Raw genomic sequence first — 19,449 nt, 5'->3', positions numbered from 1 at the left:
AAATTTAATTTTTAAAATGAGTTTCTAACAAGAAAAATTTGCACTTAAAGTAAAAACAAAGTGTACAATGTTATTACACAATTTTTAAAATATCAATTTTTTTTTTTTTTTTTGAGCTAACAAACGAATTTAAACGAGCTTGTGTAACTTAAGATCCACAACTATACTTGGTTAAAATTTCAAAGAGTGATTTGATAAGAATTGGCCTGAATCAAAATCTTGTGTATATCAATGTCACTTCTTATATTTTTAATAGTCAATTGGTAATAACTTAAAATAAATGCATACTTATAATTGATTTTGGCCAAAGTTTTATATTGGGTCAACTTCTGTTAACTATAAACACTATGGACACGGTAAAATTGATTGAATTTTTAAAGTTTATAGGTAAAATGACGTAATCAAACTTATACATTCACATTGAAGCCAATAAATGAAAAACATGCAAGAAAAATTCAAAACATAATCATGGTAGAATTGTAAAATCTTACCACATTAAGCACATACATACAATTGTACATAAGACAATATCAATCATCAAATCATGTAACAAAGGATAGTAAGAGTTTAAGATCCCCATGTGAATTTTTACAACCATGAATACATGTGAAGTTATTCTCTTGTTCTTTCCAAATCTTGTACAAATTCAACAAATATAAAATAAGTATCACCAAATCTTGTACAAATTGTCAAAGTCAACAAAGAGAAGAAAAGCACTTGACCAAGCTAAGTCATAGCATGTATGATTGTATATAAATATAATACATTAGACAAATGGTTCCTCAAGGAATTTCTTGAATAAACTAAAAGAATGGGTCCAATGAAGACCCCCTGACATGACAGATTCAACCATTCTTACCAAATCCCAGTTAAAATGGGAAATCCTAAAACTAAAAATTGAACTAAGACCTAAGGTCAATCAATTGTAACAGATTCTTGACAAGCAATGTTAAATTATGTTTTTACATACCACCTAAATATATTATTTCCTAGCCTTCTTTGCTGCATGACCTGTCTTGCGTTTGTGACGACTAAAATCTGACACAAATCTGAATGTTTGTCCACAACCCGGTTCATTACAGACATATGGGCGAGCCCCGGTGTGCACCCGAATATGTTCAGTGCGGGCCCACGCCCACTTGAAAGTCATTCGACATCCCTTCCAAGGACACTTCAAGGGCCGGTCATCCATGTGAACACGTCGATGCTGAACCAGATACTTGTGTGAGAAGAACTTCTTACCACATCCCTTGACCGGGCATATGTTTCGTTTATGCAAGGCAAGTTCTTGCTTTGAGCCCAAACTCATGCTGCACCCCTCAACGTCACAGGCAAATTCAGCTGTCTCCTCTTCTTCATCTTCTTCATCTGCATCACCAGTGGAGAGAGATGGATTCTTCCTGGCTGGACCCTTCATAGCTGGACCTCTTGATACTGGAAGCCTCATTTTGGGACCCTTTCTTGCTGGAATAGCATTCTTCACGACTGGAGCTGCTTTTTTTCCTTTGGATTTCTGTACTTGCCGCTTCACTGCCGGCTTTGTTTCTCTCCTATCCTGAGTAGGCCTCGAAATTCTTTTCCTTAGACGAGTGCTTGGCCCACCATCCATCTCATCATCATCATCAGTGACAGGCTCAAATTGTTTATGGACTGGGACCCGCCGCTGAGAAGAGCCTGGACTCCTAAAATTCCTCTGCTCCTCTAGTTCAGATTCATTAGATGGTGAACCTTCAGACTCACTATCCACATCTTTTGGTTGGGATATTACCTTTCTGGCTGATTTGCCCTCTGCTTTCAGCTTCCGATTACAGCTTCTCAATCCATGTTGATGAGACCTATCATCCAGTGAATCATCATCAGAATAATTGTGAATGGCTGCAGCACTCTGATGACCTTTTGCTTTGAGAATTTGTTTGGCTCCTCGCTTCAAGGTTCTAACACTTCTCAAAGTTCCTCGAGGAGATTTAATATATTCTTGTGAATCCTCTGAGTTGGTATCTGGAATTTCTTCTTGGTGCTTTACCCTCTTGATAGGCCTGCATTGTGTTTTTGATTTTCTGACACTTCTCCTAGTTTCTAGCTCAGGTTTATCATCCACTGAATCTTCCGGATCAGTATCAGCAAAATCTGTGACTTCAAATTTCATTTTCTTGGCTATCCTACTCCCTGGCATTGATCTTCTCTTCTTTCCTGCCTTTCTATTCGCATAGGTGGTTTGAGCTTTATAACTAGTTTCTGATTTTCTCCCAATTTTCACATCTGATTTCAAACAAGCATCTTCATCAGGATCTCTATTTAATAACAAAGGATGAACCTGATTCGACATCCATACTTTACCACACCATTTACCAGCCATCACCAACTTTTTCTGCCTGCCAAACCCTTTGCCACAGACCTTGGCTTCCGGAGAGAATTTTGATGGAGTACTGCAGCCAAATGCATTATATATGACAGAGTTGTAGGGCATCTGCTTATTATAGAGAGGTGAACGGCTGAGGATGGCACTATAAAAGAGATTGATGCCCAGTTTTACAGCCCAATCCCCATTCTTTGGTGTGGCTTCCTCGCTTTGCAAGGCCATATGAATTCGCTCCTCATCTTCTTTGGTGGCCATGGAGAAAGCAATATCTTTCCATCCATAGTTCATTTCCAACTCTTCTGCTACCTTCTTTGCTTCAACTTCTACATTCGGATAGTCTGAAAATGCAGGACAAATGTATCAAGAAGCAGCGAGGATTAAACCTCTACAACCAAAACATGTATATTCCCACAGTTATGCTATTCATATGCAAGAAAAAAAAAAACACGCTATAACAATAAATAAAAAATAAAAATAAAATAAAAAATTTAAAAATATATATATTGGCTCTCCCATAGCTATTGATATGATAAAGGAAACAATAAACTGCCATATTTTACTTTTATCAATTATAACTAAAAATAGATTAATATTCAGGAAAAGTGGACAAATTCTATACACACCCAATTTTCATGCATCTTATATCATTTCCAAAGGCTCACAAAACTCTCTGCAGAAGACTCCCCACTTCTGCAAAATACATAAGCCAAGTGTTCATGCAAGTAATCTGCATCTGTTGCCAATTGGTCCAGATGACAAGGTTGAGGCCGTAGATCCCTAGAAACCACAGCCTTTAGGTTCAAAAGTAAAAATCACCTATCTAAGCAAGATGAACATAAACATAGCAATAAAAACAGTAACAGGATTACAGGACTGCAGCTGTGCAAAGAACTTGATAAAAAGCCATCAACCACACAAGCTTTCCAAGTTAAGCATTATTAATTCTGCTAAAAGGATTCAACATTATACATCACATAATATAACTTTAAGTTTTTATAACCGCATGCTTAGTCATTCAGAACAAGCCAAGCTACATAATATTGACTGCCTTCCCATGACCCGAGTTTCAAATGGCCACTTTTTTTCCTATAGTACTAGCAGTGTGCCAGTGTTGAAGGAATTAGTGAGGTGCTCAGGTGCTAGGTCTTTGAGCTAACAAAAGCTAGATGTAGCTCCCTCCCTTAAGACATCAGCCCCTAGTAGACTCAGAAGCTAAAAGCAACGCTACACACAGCAATGAATCAACATATAAAAAATCCACACCCACCTGGATGACAAAGGAGTAAGATATGCACCCCACCAATAGGTCGGAGTTGTTTTTCAACCTCAACAGCATGCTCAAGACAGAAAACATGCATCCTTGAAGAATCTTCATCACATCTACGAGGATAAGAAAGATTTGGCTTGCCCACTGGGTCAATAGCACAGCTGTATTTTGCAGTATTATGTTCATCAGCAATAGGAGAATAATTTCGCTCAGAAGTCAATGTATCTTCCTCCGTGAATTTGGCAGAGCAGTTGTGAGAATCATACTCATCATCGTCTCCATTAATTCTTCTGTGGCCACAGTGTTCATAGAAATCAGACCTTTGGAGCGAATCCTCATCTTCACAGTCAGATCTTGAAGAAATTTGGCTTGGACCCCTTTCTAAACCACTATCATAGCCTTGCTCAAAATTTGGTGATGCAGAATCATCTTGGTGAAATCTAGCACCCCATGAACCATCTCCAGATAAATTATCCTCAGAAACAACTGGACAATTGGGTTGAACATCATCTTCATCAGAGTCGGAAGAATGTCCGTATGTCATAGCCAATAAGCCAAGCGCAGATGATTCATTCTTAATTTCAGTATGTGAACCCACTTCTACATTCTCAGAAGTATTTGACTTCAGTGTTGAGGTGTTAATTGTGCTTTGACCTTGGTGATCAGTGGAGTGGACAGGGTTACCATATGAGCCTTCAGGACCATTTTTTTCCATGGACCCTGCAATTCAAAAAATACCAAAGTTACCATGTTTCCTAGATATTAGAAGAATGTACCCTCCATAAGCATTCATCCAATAGTCGATGCAAATTCAAGAGCCTTCATAAAAGCCATTCATTAAAGGAGCTACAATAAGGATAACAAGCCAGCAAAACATCAACGAAGAAAAAATTGGTTGGGAAAATTAAACGGAAAATTGCACACCCTTCCAAAACATAGCATAGTGAATCATACACACATAGTGAATCATACACATACTCTACCTGAAAAAGAATCTGGGTCTGATGTATTTGCTTCACCATCATTTGGATCAATTCGATGACTTGATACTCCAGAACCAACAATCCAATCATTAAAGGAGCTACAATCGGCTGACATCAAGTACTGCGCAGCTGATTCAGTAGGTTGAACAATGGCAACACAAGCAAAAGTCCAAATCCCACATTTGACACATGAAAACAATCCACGATCTGACAATCCATCTCCAGATGCACCTCCTCCTTTTTCAGTTTCTGAGTGTTGTATCTCACGCGGCACAGCGGACATAGAACCACCAAACTTTGATTTGACAGAATAAAAAGATTTTTGTTGCTTAACATCTCTAGCTAACATAATGTCATCAGAAGCTTTAATAGCTTCCTCTGAACTATATAAGCTAAAAGGTAATCCAGGTTTCACTTTATACTTAGATCCAACACGCAAATTGGACCAAACAAATATTTCAGAAGAATTGTGAGGGAGAAGTACAACTTCAGATCCTTGTCCAAGAGTGTAAAGAAGATCATTATTTTGTATTACATCTTGCACAAACATCTGTTTAACCAGCATTTCACCTTCACCCTTTTTCTTATCTTTTAGGCGAGAACTTCGAGGCCCAGCATTGCTTCCCACTGATGCCCTAACATCAAAAAGAGTTGGAATGATCAGGCTGAGAACTGCCCAAACTTGTTTATAAGACATATCATAATAAAAAGACAACTTTCTTCAATGACAACAGAAAAATAAACCATGGATAAAATGGGGAAAGTAAATAAAAACAATAAAAAAAGAAACAAACACGTCTGAACCACTTACATGTTATAATACAATATTCCCACAAACTGATAAAAACCAGCATACTTAACAGTAAACAGAAAAGTAAAAAGCTAATAAACTGCAAGCAGCAATTCATTATAGTTACCCATCATTTATATCTATTCATGGTAAGAAATGCATGGCACTGAAAGCAGATTTAAGCAGAAAGTCAATCAATAGAGAGAACATGCACCTTGAACATATTGCTAATGCAAGATCATAAAGCAACTGGAAATGAGAGACCATTGGTGGATAGTTTATTGAGGCTCTACGAATAGCAGCATCTTTTGCAAATCTCAGCCATTCAGGAGTGGCAATATTAGATGCTTCTCCGCAGTTAAACCCTACATCAAAAGTTCAAACTAAATCAACAACACACTCATTAGCGCTACAGAGAGCAAACGAACTGGAAAAGAAAGAAAGCTCACCATGACTGAAGCCAGAATGGTAAGCCCTTGGGAATGTGACAACAAACTCCCCTGCATTTTGCACTAACCTGATCAGGAGCAAAAGAAAATGTAGACAGGACTAATTACATTCAAGGCACTCTCAAAAAGGGCAACCTCAGAGTAGAGTAATAACAATGGCCTAGCAACTAGAAATTTGTAGTAGCTTTGAGAGTGTTAATCACCTGCAACAGGGAACCCCTGCATTAACAAGCACTTCTGGGGACATCACTGTAGTTTTTTCGCCAAGTGTAGCAAAGGTAACTGTTGCATTAAAAAAAAGGATAAATCAGGATTTAACTTCAACCAAGTAGTTCAATTTTCCTTCTCCAACATCAAAGAATCAAGAAATAGCAGCAAGTTAGAGGCTGATGCAAAACCAACATTTTTCAGGGTAAAGCACAAAGAACAGAAAAGGGGAACTCATATAAATGGTTCCGCAGACCAAAGTTAAAACATCCTCTCAATTAACAACTATGCATAAAACTCAACTCACAAACTTAATCTGTCAAACCACAGTGCACAAGATGGACATAAACAGAGATGATCACAACAAATTATTTTTGAAACAGGACTTGGATGTTTTTCTAGAATACTTCCGTCATCAGATACAGGACTAGCAAATATAACCAGCTAGTACATAGTAATGAAGCAAGAGTTGAAGATTTTCCTAGCACAAGAAATTTTTCCCGTTGCATTATGTCTATATCAGCATAATTCCAACATGTCTTTCAAAAGAATTATGGCTAGCTAGCAATAAAGGTACATACATCCAGATATCCCAAGACTTCACTATCAAGTCCATGAAAGGTCAATGTTATTGTTTCCTGAAAAAAATAATAATTAAAAATAAAACCTAGCCCCCAAACTGACCCCCAATCTCATGCATCAATAATCATCAGGTGACAGAAATTGCCACTTTACGCTCTTACAATCATTCAATTGCCAACTAGTACCGTTGCTAATCACGTTACATGAACGGAAATGACATAACGCACTATCCTAATAAAGAAGCAAAGATACAAGGATAATCACAGGCAACCAGGAGAAACCTAAAAATCTTTACATAGAAATTTGACTTCAAATATTGTCTACTCACACAGGTTACAGCCAATCATTGCCTCCTACCAAATACTCCTACACACAAAACACATCACTACATCAGCAATAACTCCCATCATAAAAATCCCTCCTCTCTCAAGTTCAAAAGCAGCCACAGCCAAAATTCTATCATCATTCCAAAAATAGCAACATTAACAATAAGATGCAAAACAAGTAAATTTTACAACAACACAGCTCTAACAAGCTCACTAACCTCTTGCTACCAAAATACCATGATCACAACTCACAATCACCCGCTCACACAACATTTGAAAACTAAATGTGCCGCACGAAAACAGAGCAAACAGGGCAGACTATCAAACTAACACATGATCACACCATTTTAAGCCTAAACAAACAACCATAACATTATTTCCTACAAGATAAAGCAGCAATGATAACAATAACAATACCTCCCAAACGCTGACATTAATCCATAGTAATAATCAAGATAAAACCTCAAATGTAGTAAACCAAAAATAATCAAATGAACCACTAACCAAGAGGGTTAATCTCTTCCCCAAAGCCATGAACCCGAATGACCTCTTCGAAGGCGGAAGCAGCATCCTTAGGAACACCATACCAAGTCTTACCAGCACCCAAATGCAAGTAATTCAAACTATGCAAATCATGATCTTCAACATGCCAAGCAAACCAACTAAACATCATAGCAACATAAACCATAGGAGAAGTAACACCAGGAATTTCCTCCTTCATAAACCTCAACAAAGAGCCATTAGACCTTGCAACACCTCTCATATTCCAAGCAGTCTCACCAACATTAGAAGCACCAACAGAAACAACTTCCCCTGTTTTTTTATCTTTCATGGGTATAAAACCAGACCCAGGCATGTCATTAGCATACTCAACAGAAAAAGGTCTATCCCCATTAGCCTTCCAGTAAAGGGTCTCAACCTCGAAAGGCGATACCGCCTTTTTAGCACGATTCTTCAAGTAATTCTTCTCAAAATTCTTAGCCTTAGCTTCAAATTGCTGGAGAGTGTAATACTCACCACTCTGCCACACTGACTTGTGAATGGGTCGTTGTTTTCTGGGGCAAAACCCGACTTGCTGTCGTCGGGTCGTAAATGTGGGTTGAGAATTATTAGGGTTTTGATTACAATTATTGGGTAATGATTGAAGTGAACGATTTAGGTTAGAAATTACAGATTTTTTTGATTGGGGAGGAACAGGAGGAACAATCTTACAAATCCCAAATTTAGAAGCTTCCTTTTCAATCTTGAAAATGTAAGCAATTGGATCTTGAAATTCTTGGATTGTTGGGTGATATTCTGGAGCAACTGGTAGGGTTTTCAGCCATGGAAATACCTCTGGACTTGAATGCTCTGCTGTAACAAATGAAGAAGAACCCATTTCCTAAATTTTCTTAAATTATATTTTGGAAAAATTGGGGAAATAAAAAGGAATTTTTTTTAGAAAATGGGTATTTCTGCCATTGAAGAGAGAGAAAAGGGAAGAAAATAAGTGATCAGATTTGGGGATTCTTGTTCATAATAAAAGAAAAGAGGTGGGTTTTATTTGGGGGTTTTATATATATAATAAAAATTGCTCTGCCTCTTCTCTGTTTTTAATTTTAACAGAGGAGAGAGAGAGGAGAGAGAAAACAGGGGAATGAAAATGAAAATGGTAAAGAGAGAGTGGGATGAGTTGAGTGAGTGAGTGAGTGGGTGGGTTGGTTTTATTCGAGTTGTGGGTGAATGGTAGTGAAGTGGTGAGGAAGGAGCAACTTTGTAGACACATACACAAAGTGCACACACCCTCTTTTTTTTATATAGATTTTTTAAAAAAAAAAAATAATGAGAAAAAAATTTCATAACTTCCATTATTTTCAAACTTTGGATCTTATTTGGTTGTGGGTGAGTAAAAAATTTGTGAGAGTCTAGGTCAAATAATCAGTTCGGAGTTATAGATTGCTGTCATAAAATTTCATACCACTTATTTTTGAAGTTGGCAAGATATACCAAGTTATCCACTAATTAGTTTTATACTAGTATCCGTCAAAAAAAGATTACCACTGTTTTGAAAATGACCTTAATGAAGTTGTGTTTATGGTCCGCGATGTGGATAAATGATGAATATTTTATTTGATTTTATTTTAATGAAAGGGTGATGAAAAACACTATTAGAAGATGTTCATCACGAGGGGAACACCTAATGCAATTAATGATGATTTTGTAAAAGGTAAGGAAAAGGAAAAAAAATAAAAAAAACGTTCCTCAAAAGGGAATTCCTAATGTGATGCAATTAATGAAGAATACTGAATAATTGTTGTTTCTAACTCTACAAGGTCATTTTTTATTTTATTTTTTTTTCTTATGAAGTTTAATGTTGAATGTTTTCTCATATGATTTACTCAATGATATGTTAAATTAATGATTAGTTTAATGAAAAGATTGGCTTATCAATTATTAGATGTCATGAGATCAAAACCTCATTAGAGTCAAATCCACCTACCTTTAAAAAATATATGTTGATAAGGAAAAAATATTGGTTAGGGAATAATTAGAACATGGCTAAACATTTGCATTGGTGTAGATGTTATATTCTTGTTCTCATTGTTCTATTGGCTTAGTAACAACTTTTCTTTCTTTAAAATCGCTTTTTAGATAGACATTTATCATAATTTAACTCTAGAAAGTGAAAATTCCCAGTTCTATTTTACATTAATTTTTATTAAATAAGTTAACATGCATAATAATTTGAGGCATTTTAGTTCAGTTGTTGGTATTATATAACAAGTTGGAATCAAATCAACAAGTTTAAAGTGGATGATAAGATTTTAATGTCTATAGCCATATGCTTCCCTCATTCATAATGTCTCTTTCCTTCTCTAATTTATTATACTTGTATGCATGAACAAATAGATTAATGAATTAATGTAAATCCTACTCAAAATTAAAACCATGAACTTGCTTGATTGAACTAAATTAAATGAAAAATTGTAACCTAAAAATGGCTGAATTCAATCCAAACCCGAGCAAAATCAACCAAACATCCAATGTATCTCAAGATTTATACAAACTTACCCTAAACCTAATTAAATTTGCTACAAGCCACTTATGATTGACTCAACTTAGTAGCTTACATACACAAAAAAAGTCAATTAAACTTAATCAAATATTGGCTATTTAGATTTTTGTTGGACTTAAGCATATTGCATGTTACATTGTTACTAGTCATTCTTGAAGTTTTTTTTTTTTTTTTTTTTTCCAAAAGTAAATAAATAAATATTGTCCGTCGTATAATTGTCATAGATATGAAGTGTATTTAGGATCTGTTCTATTAAAAATAAATTCTACTCCCTCCGTGTTTTTTTAAGTATTACACTTTAACCGACACATATTTTTAGGCAATTTAATTGACTTAAATATAATAAGAGATAAGTGGGGTAGTTGGAGTATTAAAAAATTGTAAAAGAAAGATAGTGGGGTTAATAGTTTATTATTTAAAAGTAATGAATGTGAGAGAAAAGATATAATTAAAAAAAGTTGTAATTGGTTTGGGTGGGGACCATGAGAGGAGAGAGATATAATATTTTAATGCAGCTTTTTGCTAAAAAAGAAGTATAACACTTAAAAAAACACGGAGGGAGTAATAAAATTTACCAACTACAAATCACAATTAAAATATATTTAGTTTCAATAAGATTTGATTAGTTCAAATTAGTTCAGTGTAGTGAAAATCAGGTGAATAAAAAACGTCCTTAGGATACACACTAGGTTAAATCCCGTGCCATGCACGGTCATAATTAAACTTTACAACAAAATTTATAAAGAATGGTGTTAATTCAACAAATTTATCCAAAAAAAATATTTGTAACAAAATAATAGTCTTTCAAAAAAAAAAATGTTAATGGTCAAAGTTGTGTCTCAACAAATGTGCAAATCCAACCATAACTTACAAAAAAATGGAGGAGTATAATATAATAAAATGATTTTGTTAAGTTGTTCTTATAAACGTTATGTATATTTGTAAGATTTCTACAAATTATCCTACCAAAATTGTTGTTCCTATTTAATTAAAATAAATTTGAAGTTGGAGGAAAAAAAATTATAATATTATTATGATAATCTTAGATGATGATATATGTCAATACCTTAATTTTAAACTATGTTAGTGTATTTGTAACTAAAATATTTATAGTATATAAAATATATGTTGAAAAATAATAAAAAAATAATTGAGTATGATTAGATTAATGTGTTGTCTTTTTCAAAAAAAAAATAAAAAATTAATGTGTTGTCAAAATGGAAATAAGTATCATGGTAGGTTATAAAATGGAAGTTATTAAAATTTGGCAAAAAAAAAAAGGAAAGAAAAAAAGGTGGGAAAATTTTTTATAGCATCGTGACAACTGTCACTTTAGGTTTGCTTTTAGTATAGGTTAATGAATGAATTGGGAGGAAAACTAAATAAAATAAGGCAAAAAGATTAACAAAATAGCAAAAGATTTAAAAAAATAAAAAGTCACGAACATATGAGGGTCAACGTCAAAATAGTTAGTCAACTCAACAAAATCCGATGAGTGGTATTTTTTTTTTTTTTTCTTTTTTGGGACAGGAGTGGTACTTGTTTAAAACCAAAAATATCATCAACAATTGCTCACGGTCTCTTTTAGATGTACTCCGTATTTACATCTAGACAGGTTATCCTTGTACATCAACACACTAACGCGTCTCGCCTTCTTTTTTTTTTTTTTTGTGTACCAAATAGCACACTTTCACACATTCATTTAAACCCTCTCAAAAGTTAAAACTCATAAGACTGATAAACCCTCTAATGCAGAAAGCCAGAAGAAAAATGGTTATCTGGTTAACATACTACTAAGAGTCCTAACTAATTAAAGATCTATTCGAATACATGAGTCATATCGCAACATGTTCATTACTAGTGCACAGTACACTAAAGAAGAAATTGCTTTACTCAATAGTAAATCATTTACATACTAATCTGGATCAATATGCCTGAAATACTTCTCAAACTGCATCAAATAAGGGGGGGTTATATACTTCAGAATGTCAATTAGAAGCCTCATTCAGGGTTGGATCAGGTGAACTTGGTGCAAGTTCGAGAGACACTGGGCAATGGTCACTTCCACAGAAACCTGAAAATACAGTAAAAAGTAGAGTCAGACACATCATTATTTTACTTTCTATCCTGTCTACTATCTTGGCAGATTCATCAATTTTGTCTTCCCTTTTTTTCTCTTATTTATATGGTCAAATTTCAAGGATGTAGTCGATGGTGCAGTATGTATTCACCCTCAGGACTCAGATCCACATATCCGGCTTACATTATTAAGAATGACTATTGTGAGAAGTAAAAAATCTCAAGAGATTATTATGAGAAATTGATCTTCAAAGTTGTAATATTAATCAAAAGTATGATTAATAAGAACTACAAGATAAACAAACAAGATTATCCATGTTAAGTTTTCCTTACAAAATCAGACATAACATACCATCCAACTCAATGCCCTGTCCATGCATCTTGCAGGATATTATTCGGTCCTTAAGCATTTCTGACACTAAAAAGTAATCTATCCTCATCCTTTTACCTCGATACCTGCAATAATTCATCATCATTTATTCAAAGCCTAACAAAGCAGCCATTTGTAGTCCTCTACTAAAATATACGATATAATGAATACGACAAGCATCCAAAGTCAGTTGAAGCCTTAAAAGCTTGAGTTGAGTTTCTTACTTTCCAACTGGGTTTCCAGACCATGAGAAGCCACACTCCATGTCTTTCTCCTCATGTAGAAATCTGTATGCATCTATTAATTTTCCCCTAAGGCATGATAAATATACATCAGAAAATCAATTTGATAGGATCTCTAACATAGATGAATACATCAACTTCACACACTGAGAGGAAACACATTCTGAGAATTTTGCAGCTAAAAAATAGCTTGTTTAAAGCATTACATGATGAGATACTGATGCCTTGCCCCATCTTCCAAATTTTATGACAAACTCAACAAGAAGTTTAAAAGAGCAATCATAATCATACCCATCAACAAAAAGGGCAGCATGTCAAACATGATCAACTTTATAGGAAGTCACAGCTCTGCCCACCTTTGAATTGCTCCAAAGTCTGATTTTTCCAGAAATTATAATGTTTAATACTTCGTAAAAAATGTCCCAAATGTCATTTCCAAAAGAATCAACATTGGCTCTTCCTAGGATCTCTAAGAGATACATAACAAAACATTTGGAGAGCACTTGAGGTGAGGAATGGAATTTAATGAATCTGTATCAGTCTACGACAGTTCAGCCTATCAGGAGACTGTCAATGGCCCAGGAATACAATATATCAAAAATCTAAAATAGACCTAACCTTAGCTTAAAGGGAGGAGCAATGTTGGTATTAGACTATAAAAATGTTATATTTAGCTTGGGGAGGAAGGCAGAGTTGGTTAGTGCCTTAGTGGTGAGAGAGAGAACTTAGAAATGCTATATATCAAGGAGATTAGAGAGAAAAATATCAGAAAATTGATGGCTGAATAGTACTTGTTCTAGCTTGTTAGTTTGCTAGTGTCCAGCCAATCTAAGGCCAGGAATTGTTAGCACCATTTGATAATTGAACTGCAACAAAGTACGTATTCAATTTTTCCTTCTCTTCTTATTGCATTTCTACTTCTTAAGTTTTCAGTCCGTTACACAAACATACTCTCATTTCAAACTCAAAAGATAGATGAACATGAATCCAATTCCAAACACAGAACTTACTCTCTCAGCATGGTACCAAAACGTTTCCTTTCAGATATAGTGAATCCAGGCTGCCCACAATCCTGCCAAAAAGTAAGGTGAAAGCCGGTCAGCCACTTGAATGCAGTTAAAATCATTCAAAAGACAAATAGAACCTAGTTGCATATCCTAGTTAACATCCTTTCCATATAAGCATGGGAGGAAGAAACAGGCATATGTAAGAAGTATGCAGATTATGTAATGTGCTGCAAAATACTACAGATGTGTGCATAAATTCTTTGAGCTTAAATATGCATTTTCACCTCTTTATTTGGAGGAATATAGCCATTCATTTTTGCTGCAGCAAAGAAATCTGGATGACTTACATCAATATCTTCATGGCTGCAGAAATTCATGGTAGTCACTCTAGTCAGTTTGTAAGAGTAAGTTTTCCGAGAACAGTTTCACTGCAATTGCATAGATTAGTTTGCCTATTTCTGACACACCCCACAACCATACTGATTGGAAGGCTGATCAGAGGCACATGGCTACAGGTTATAATGGTAAGGATATAATTACGAGTTCAGAGCCACCAAAAACGTGAGAGCACGAAGTTTGGCACAGCACATATAGATTGCAGATCCTAATTTAAGATGTTCAAATTTATGCAAATTAACAAATTAATAATTACATTTGAACAGAGGGAGTACTGTGACATTGAAAAGAAAGATGATGGAAAACATATGTTAAGAGGCCAACTGGAAGAGTGGGCATTAAGGAATGACATGTACACATAGTCGACATTGAAGGATTGCCATCCTCCTTTCCTCTACTGCTCCCCTTCTTCATTCTATACATGAGACTTGTATTTCTATCCTAGTTCCAAAAATTACCCTTCCTTCTTAAGTTTTCAGCATGTAAACAGAGTTTCCATCACTAGCATTCATAGTAGGGTAGATGTCTAGAGAATTTGTCATAATCAAGTTCATTTGGGAGTGCTGTTACACTAGTGACATAAGGTGATAGTAAAAACTAAATTATGTAAAATGTGTTAGTCCAATGACATACATCAGCTAACTACACTGTTTTCAAATCCATGAGTAATAAAAATAAAAAGATAAATATTAACTTTTTTTTGTCAAACCAATAAAGCACCATTTTACCCAGGTCCTAAGCTTGCGAGAAACATACTAAACTACAGACATACTACAATGTAATTAGGAAGGCAACCCTGCTAACTAGAGATGGCATACAACTATCATCTTACAAAGGAACCTTAGTAGAGTACTAGAGTGATTAGGTTAATGATATAAACATGTTGTATTGTCTGGCCGAGTGACCGCAGTGGTAAAGGAACCAAAACTCAGCCAGAAGAGGTGCCTTATCAATCAGCAACAAAATAATAAGCTAAGCGCCTATGACAAAACATTCAAATCCATTCGGACAGACATGATTAATCTTAGTCTACATCACGTCATCTTTTCCACAACTATGGTCCATTTGCCTTGAGGAACAAATAATCAAGAGGGTCAGCGAAAAGAAAGCCATATCTTATCCATCCACAAAAAAAGACTTAAGCTATATCTATGTGGAAAGATCAAATCAATAAATCTAAAAAACTGATTAAGCACAAATGAACATTTAGTAAGCAGCTACCTCACATTCAAATCACCACACCAAATAAGTGGTTTATCAGATAACTGCAAGACAAGCTCCAACATCTTCTTATCCCATTTTCTTCTCCTTACAAATGAGGATTCCTCTTCCTTCCAGCCATTGTTGGGCACATATGTATTTATAAAGCGCAATGACTCAAATTCAGCCAATATCAAGCGACCATCAGATTCATGCTTTTTCACTATGGAAAACGTGGAAATAAAAAAATCAAGGTTCAGTCATGGATGACAAAGTACATAAACAACAATGTACAACGCATTATGTACAAAAGTTCCTTTTTATGTTTAAGAATCAGAAAAGATCAGATAAGGAACCCAATGCAGCAGCAATAACAACAAACCACTCTAGTGCACATAAACAATAGACTCTTTATTTGAGTGTTTACACCTTTACCACACTGTTATATCAAGTGCCAGGACAAAATATAAATATTGTAGGGTTAAGACAAGAATTAATTGTTTAGACAAAAAAAAATGAAAGCAGAGAAATATGTTCTAAATATGGAACCATAGGGAAAACAAATAAGCTAGCATGAATGTGTTAAAAATAAGTTAAGACCTGAAGTATCACATGCTCTTTGTAGACATTATCATTAACCATATTTACCCACCCAATTGTTGAACATTCTTACCAGAATCTCAAAACAATCACTAAACCAATTGCTTTAAATGTGAAACCACATTGTTATACACCAAAGTGCACACTGAGAAGACTGATTAATCAACTTTTTTCTTTTCAACCAAATATACATGCCCATGCAAGGTGAAACTTGCCGGGCAAAATAACTAAAATGCATTCTTGCATTCTAAACGAAGAACAAAAATTCTGTGTGCATATTTTACTAGAATGAATTTGCATAATTGCACCCATTGACATATATGATGATACTGCAGTGAGTAGTGATGCCACAGTGAAGTGTTATGACTACATGGTCCGGAAAACAATAGCAGAAAAGGTGATAGCAGGAACATCATAGAAGGAAATAGAACATAAAAGATTGGGAATTGAGAGTAAATAAACACTAAAGGATAAATTCTGGTTATCAGGAAATACCTGAAGGATCTAGAGAGAAGGAGATTTTTTTTGGCTTGAAGCATTTCTTCACAAGCAATGCAGTCCCAGCATACTTGGAATCTGCTAGAGACCACCACACACGATAATTTCCAAATGGAGGACTTGAAAGGGCCCGCATCAACACCTGGATGATTGGTCATGAAAACGTTGAAAACATGAAAAAGGAAAAGAAACCATACTTCATGTACATTATAGTTGAATTGGGTGCCTCAGAATATATATGAACTATGAAGCATTAGCTAAATATTACTGGATAATTTAAATCATAAATATTGCAATTGACACATCATTCACAATTGAATGATTTCCTATGGTTTGAGGTTGCAATAAGAAATCTACAAACACCCTATGAAATGACCAAACTATTATTTTTATACAATGATAGAAGTGGAAATCTATTTAGGGGCTTAGGGCCAGTAGAATGATAACACATTCGCCTTTTAAATTATATTATCGAGTTTTATTAGATAACAGGTTATCCATTCAGCTTTACCTCACACATAATAATACTATTATAGTGTGCATGGGCTGTCAGTCAGATGGTTAATGACTTCACGATAACAAAAACTAACTTACTAGAAACACAATTACATGATAGAACACATGATTATGCAGGCTGTGAAGAGGGAAATTTTACCTTCTTTTCTTCACGTGAGGCATTTGTGTCATCCTTTAGCTCGCCTTGGTTCTTGGATGCGCCCTTGGAACCAGCAGCAGGCATCCTTACTTCCTACTATGAATGAACTACTTGTAACATATTCTTTGTAAAGTATTAAAAAGCTTCTTTGCTATTGTAACTTATCACAGGTGAAGTTATGCAAAATTAAACAAGGAGAATAAAAAGCTCTAATTAAAAGATAACAGTGCAATGACAGGAAAATGGCCAAAATCCAGAAGGGCATATTCACTATCCAGACTCCAGAAACATCTCTCAAGCGCCATTTAAACGAGTCCCTAAAATCCTACCTAGCTCAATTAGCCTTAAACCTGGCATTCTATCTTTTGTTTGTTTTCATTGAAAAATAACAGAAATATATACCGAGTCTGAAAAACAAAACAAATTATTCAGTTCAGAGGGTTAATCTCTCTCAGAATAACAAATTGTTCATTTCCTGGTAAAACTCAATTTTAGTTTTTGGTGATATTGATCCATGGTTACCTTAGATTGGAGTTATAGCAAACTACTAAATCATCCTTCACGTTATCATGTCAGTAGGAACAACTGCCATGTCATTTTCTAACTATTTCTTTAAAAATCCTGACAAATACAAACAAAACAAAATCTAATTTACACATTATAAGTAGAACCAACAACATAGCAAAAAAACCTAAAATCTCCTTAAATATGAATAAAATGCAAATCTCAGCAAAATCATTTAATAACAGAGGTTTAAAACCTAAAATCTCCTTAACTATTAATAAAATGCAAATCTCAGCAAAATTATTTAATAATAGAGGTTTAAAAAATTGCTACATTACTGCAATAAAAATGATAATGCATTATCAATCAATTTATCATCAATAACCCAAACCAAAAAGAATTAACTCAAATCATCAGTTGCCCACATTCTAAAACCCTACAAATTCCAAAACCCATGAACTAAAATGCAAAACTTGTAAAATTAATCAAATGACCAGATGATAAAATGGGGTCACTTTGCTACAACATAAATGACAATACATTCAATTGTATCATACTAAAATCCCACAAAAATCAAAAACCCATGAGCTAAAACGCAAAATTAAGCAAAATAATCAAATACCCAAATAACAAAATTGACAAAGAAAAGCTTGAATCACCTGTATAGCAATGATATCAGGATCAAGAGAAGAAACAAGCTTGGAGAATTCAGGCCAGTTGTTTTTGGAACGAAGAAGTAAACTATTAGCATTCCATGTCAAGAACTTTAAGGGCTCTTTGCCGTCATCTTTTGATTCTCTCTCTTCTTCTTCATTGTCTTCTTTGGTTGAAAGTGCAGGTTTTTTGGAAGAGCCATCTTTCTCTATTGGTTGGAAAAATCGCTTCATACTGATACTCTCCGCTAGGTTCTTTCACTTGCACGGAGCTTGGCTACAAGCCTACAAGAACCCCAACTTGGTTTGGAATTTGCACAATGATCCTTTTTCTTTTTTTCCAGCAATCTTTCATTTTGGCCTTTTGGGTTTAAATTGGATTTAAAATTACTTTGTATATCTTTGTGCGCCTCTCGGAGACCTCTGATTAAATTGGAACGATACAGAAATTATACCTTTATTTAGAGACACGTACGACTGTATGAGCCGTGTAAATGTACACATAGAGGTGTTAATTTGGATGTCCGGGTTAGGTTTGATAAGGTCATGCCGGTTTAAGTTTAATTTCAAACTTGCATCATGTTAACTTATGTGTCTATAAGAGTTGAACTCTGAATCGAATTTTTTCCGAGTCGGGTCGGTCGAGTCAATATGCCTGTGTAAGTCCTTATGTTAAATCAAGGTGTCTAGTGTTTAAGTAAGTTGTGTTTGGAATGGATTAAAAATAAACTTGGACTATTAACTCAACGCCCTTGAACAACTTGACTCAAGTGTCAAGCTAGAACATATTAATTATGTCTAATTTTAAATTAAAATAATATTAAAAAAAAGTTAATCGTTGTGTTTATGACAAATATTAAAATTGTAATTCATGCACAGTCCATGTCCCACCAGCATAATTTTTGTGATGTGTTATGTTATGCTTGTTGTGGAATTAGGTTTGATTCATACTTTTTTGTCCTATAAACTTATACTCAGTACTCCGTATATGAAACATTGCTCTTATTACCTCTGTTTCATATTATTTGCAACGATTTGACATAAAGTAAAGAGGAAAAATGTCTAATCGTTGATAAAACGGAGATAGTATAAACAATAGAAAAACCCAAATTTGAGATTTATCATGTGTAATTGAATTCAACTAACTTAAAATTAATTTTAGTTGTTAACCAAATTAATTGTAATCTATGTATCATAATTTATCCAAAATAAGTCAAATTAAATTCA

The 19,449-nt window shown here is 34.7% G+C and overlaps 2 protein-coding genes across 2 annotated transcripts; both read right to left on the bottom strand.

Moving 5' to 3' along the window:
• Positions 1 to 717: 717 nt before the first annotated feature.
• Positions 718 to 8,636, bottom strand: LOC145624291 (lysine-specific demethylase REF6-like). The gene is made up of 7 exons (XM_081677289.1): positions 7,468 to 8,636; positions 6,052 to 6,130; positions 5,849 to 5,916; positions 5,614 to 5,764; positions 4,610 to 5,244; positions 3,627 to 4,346; positions 718 to 2,697 (listed from the first exon to the last, which is right to left on the bottom strand). The coding sequence occupies exons 1-7, from the start codon at positions 8,339 to 8,341 to the stop codon at positions 983 to 985; spliced, it is 4,242 nt and encodes a 1,413-aa protein (XP_081533415.1). The 5' UTR covers positions 8,342 to 8,636; the 3' UTR covers positions 718 to 982.
• A 3,117-nt stretch (positions 8,637 to 11,753) lies between these two features.
• Positions 11,754 to 18,570, bottom strand: LOC145617589 (DNA-(apurinic or apyrimidinic site) endonuclease-like). The gene is made up of 9 exons (XM_081672304.1): positions 18,229 to 18,570; positions 17,066 to 17,158; positions 16,408 to 16,552; positions 15,334 to 15,535; positions 14,001 to 14,079; positions 13,720 to 13,781; positions 12,692 to 12,778; positions 12,450 to 12,553; positions 11,754 to 12,092 (listed from the first exon to the last, which is right to left on the bottom strand). The coding sequence occupies exons 1-9, from the start codon at positions 18,454 to 18,456 to the stop codon at positions 12,007 to 12,009; spliced, it is 1,086 nt and encodes a 361-aa protein (XP_081528430.1). The 5' UTR covers positions 18,457 to 18,570; the 3' UTR covers positions 11,754 to 12,006.
• Between the last annotated feature and the right edge of the window lie 879 nt (positions 18,571 to 19,449).

This window comes from Chenopodium album, chromosome 3, assembly GCF_948465745.1.
Source record: "Chenopodium album chromosome 3, dcCheAlbu1.1, whole genome shotgun sequence".
Lineage (NCBI taxonomy): Eukaryota > Viridiplantae > Streptophyta > Magnoliopsida > Caryophyllales > Amaranthaceae > Chenopodium > Chenopodium album.
This window is presented reverse-complemented; position numbering and strand designations above follow the sequence as displayed.

Coding starts and splice junctions, on each gene's coding strand:
- LOC145617589 (XM_081672304.1), bottom strand. CDS start 18,456: ATGAAGCGATTTTTCCAACCAATAGAGAAAGATGGCTCTTCCAAAAAA. Junction 13,782..14,000: donor ATATTCCTCCAAATAAAGAG/GTGAAAATGCAT, acceptor ACTTTTTGGCAG/GATTGTGGGCAGCCTGGATT. Junction 12,093..12,449: donor ACAGGGCATTGAGTTGGATG/GTATGTTATGTC, acceptor CTGTATTTTCAG/GTTTCTGTGGAAGTGACCAT.
- LOC145624291 (XM_081677289.1), bottom strand. CDS start 8,341: ATGGGTTCTTCTTCATTTGTTACAGCAGAGCATTCAAGTCCAGAGGTA. Junction 5,245..5,613: donor GCATTAGCAATATGTTCAAG/GTGCATGTTCTC, acceptor TTTTGATGTTAG/GGCATCAGTGGGAAGCAATG. Junction 2,698..3,626: donor CTTACTCCTTTGTCATCCAG/GTGGGTGTGGAT, acceptor CTGCATTTTCAG/ACTATCCGAATGTAGAAGTT.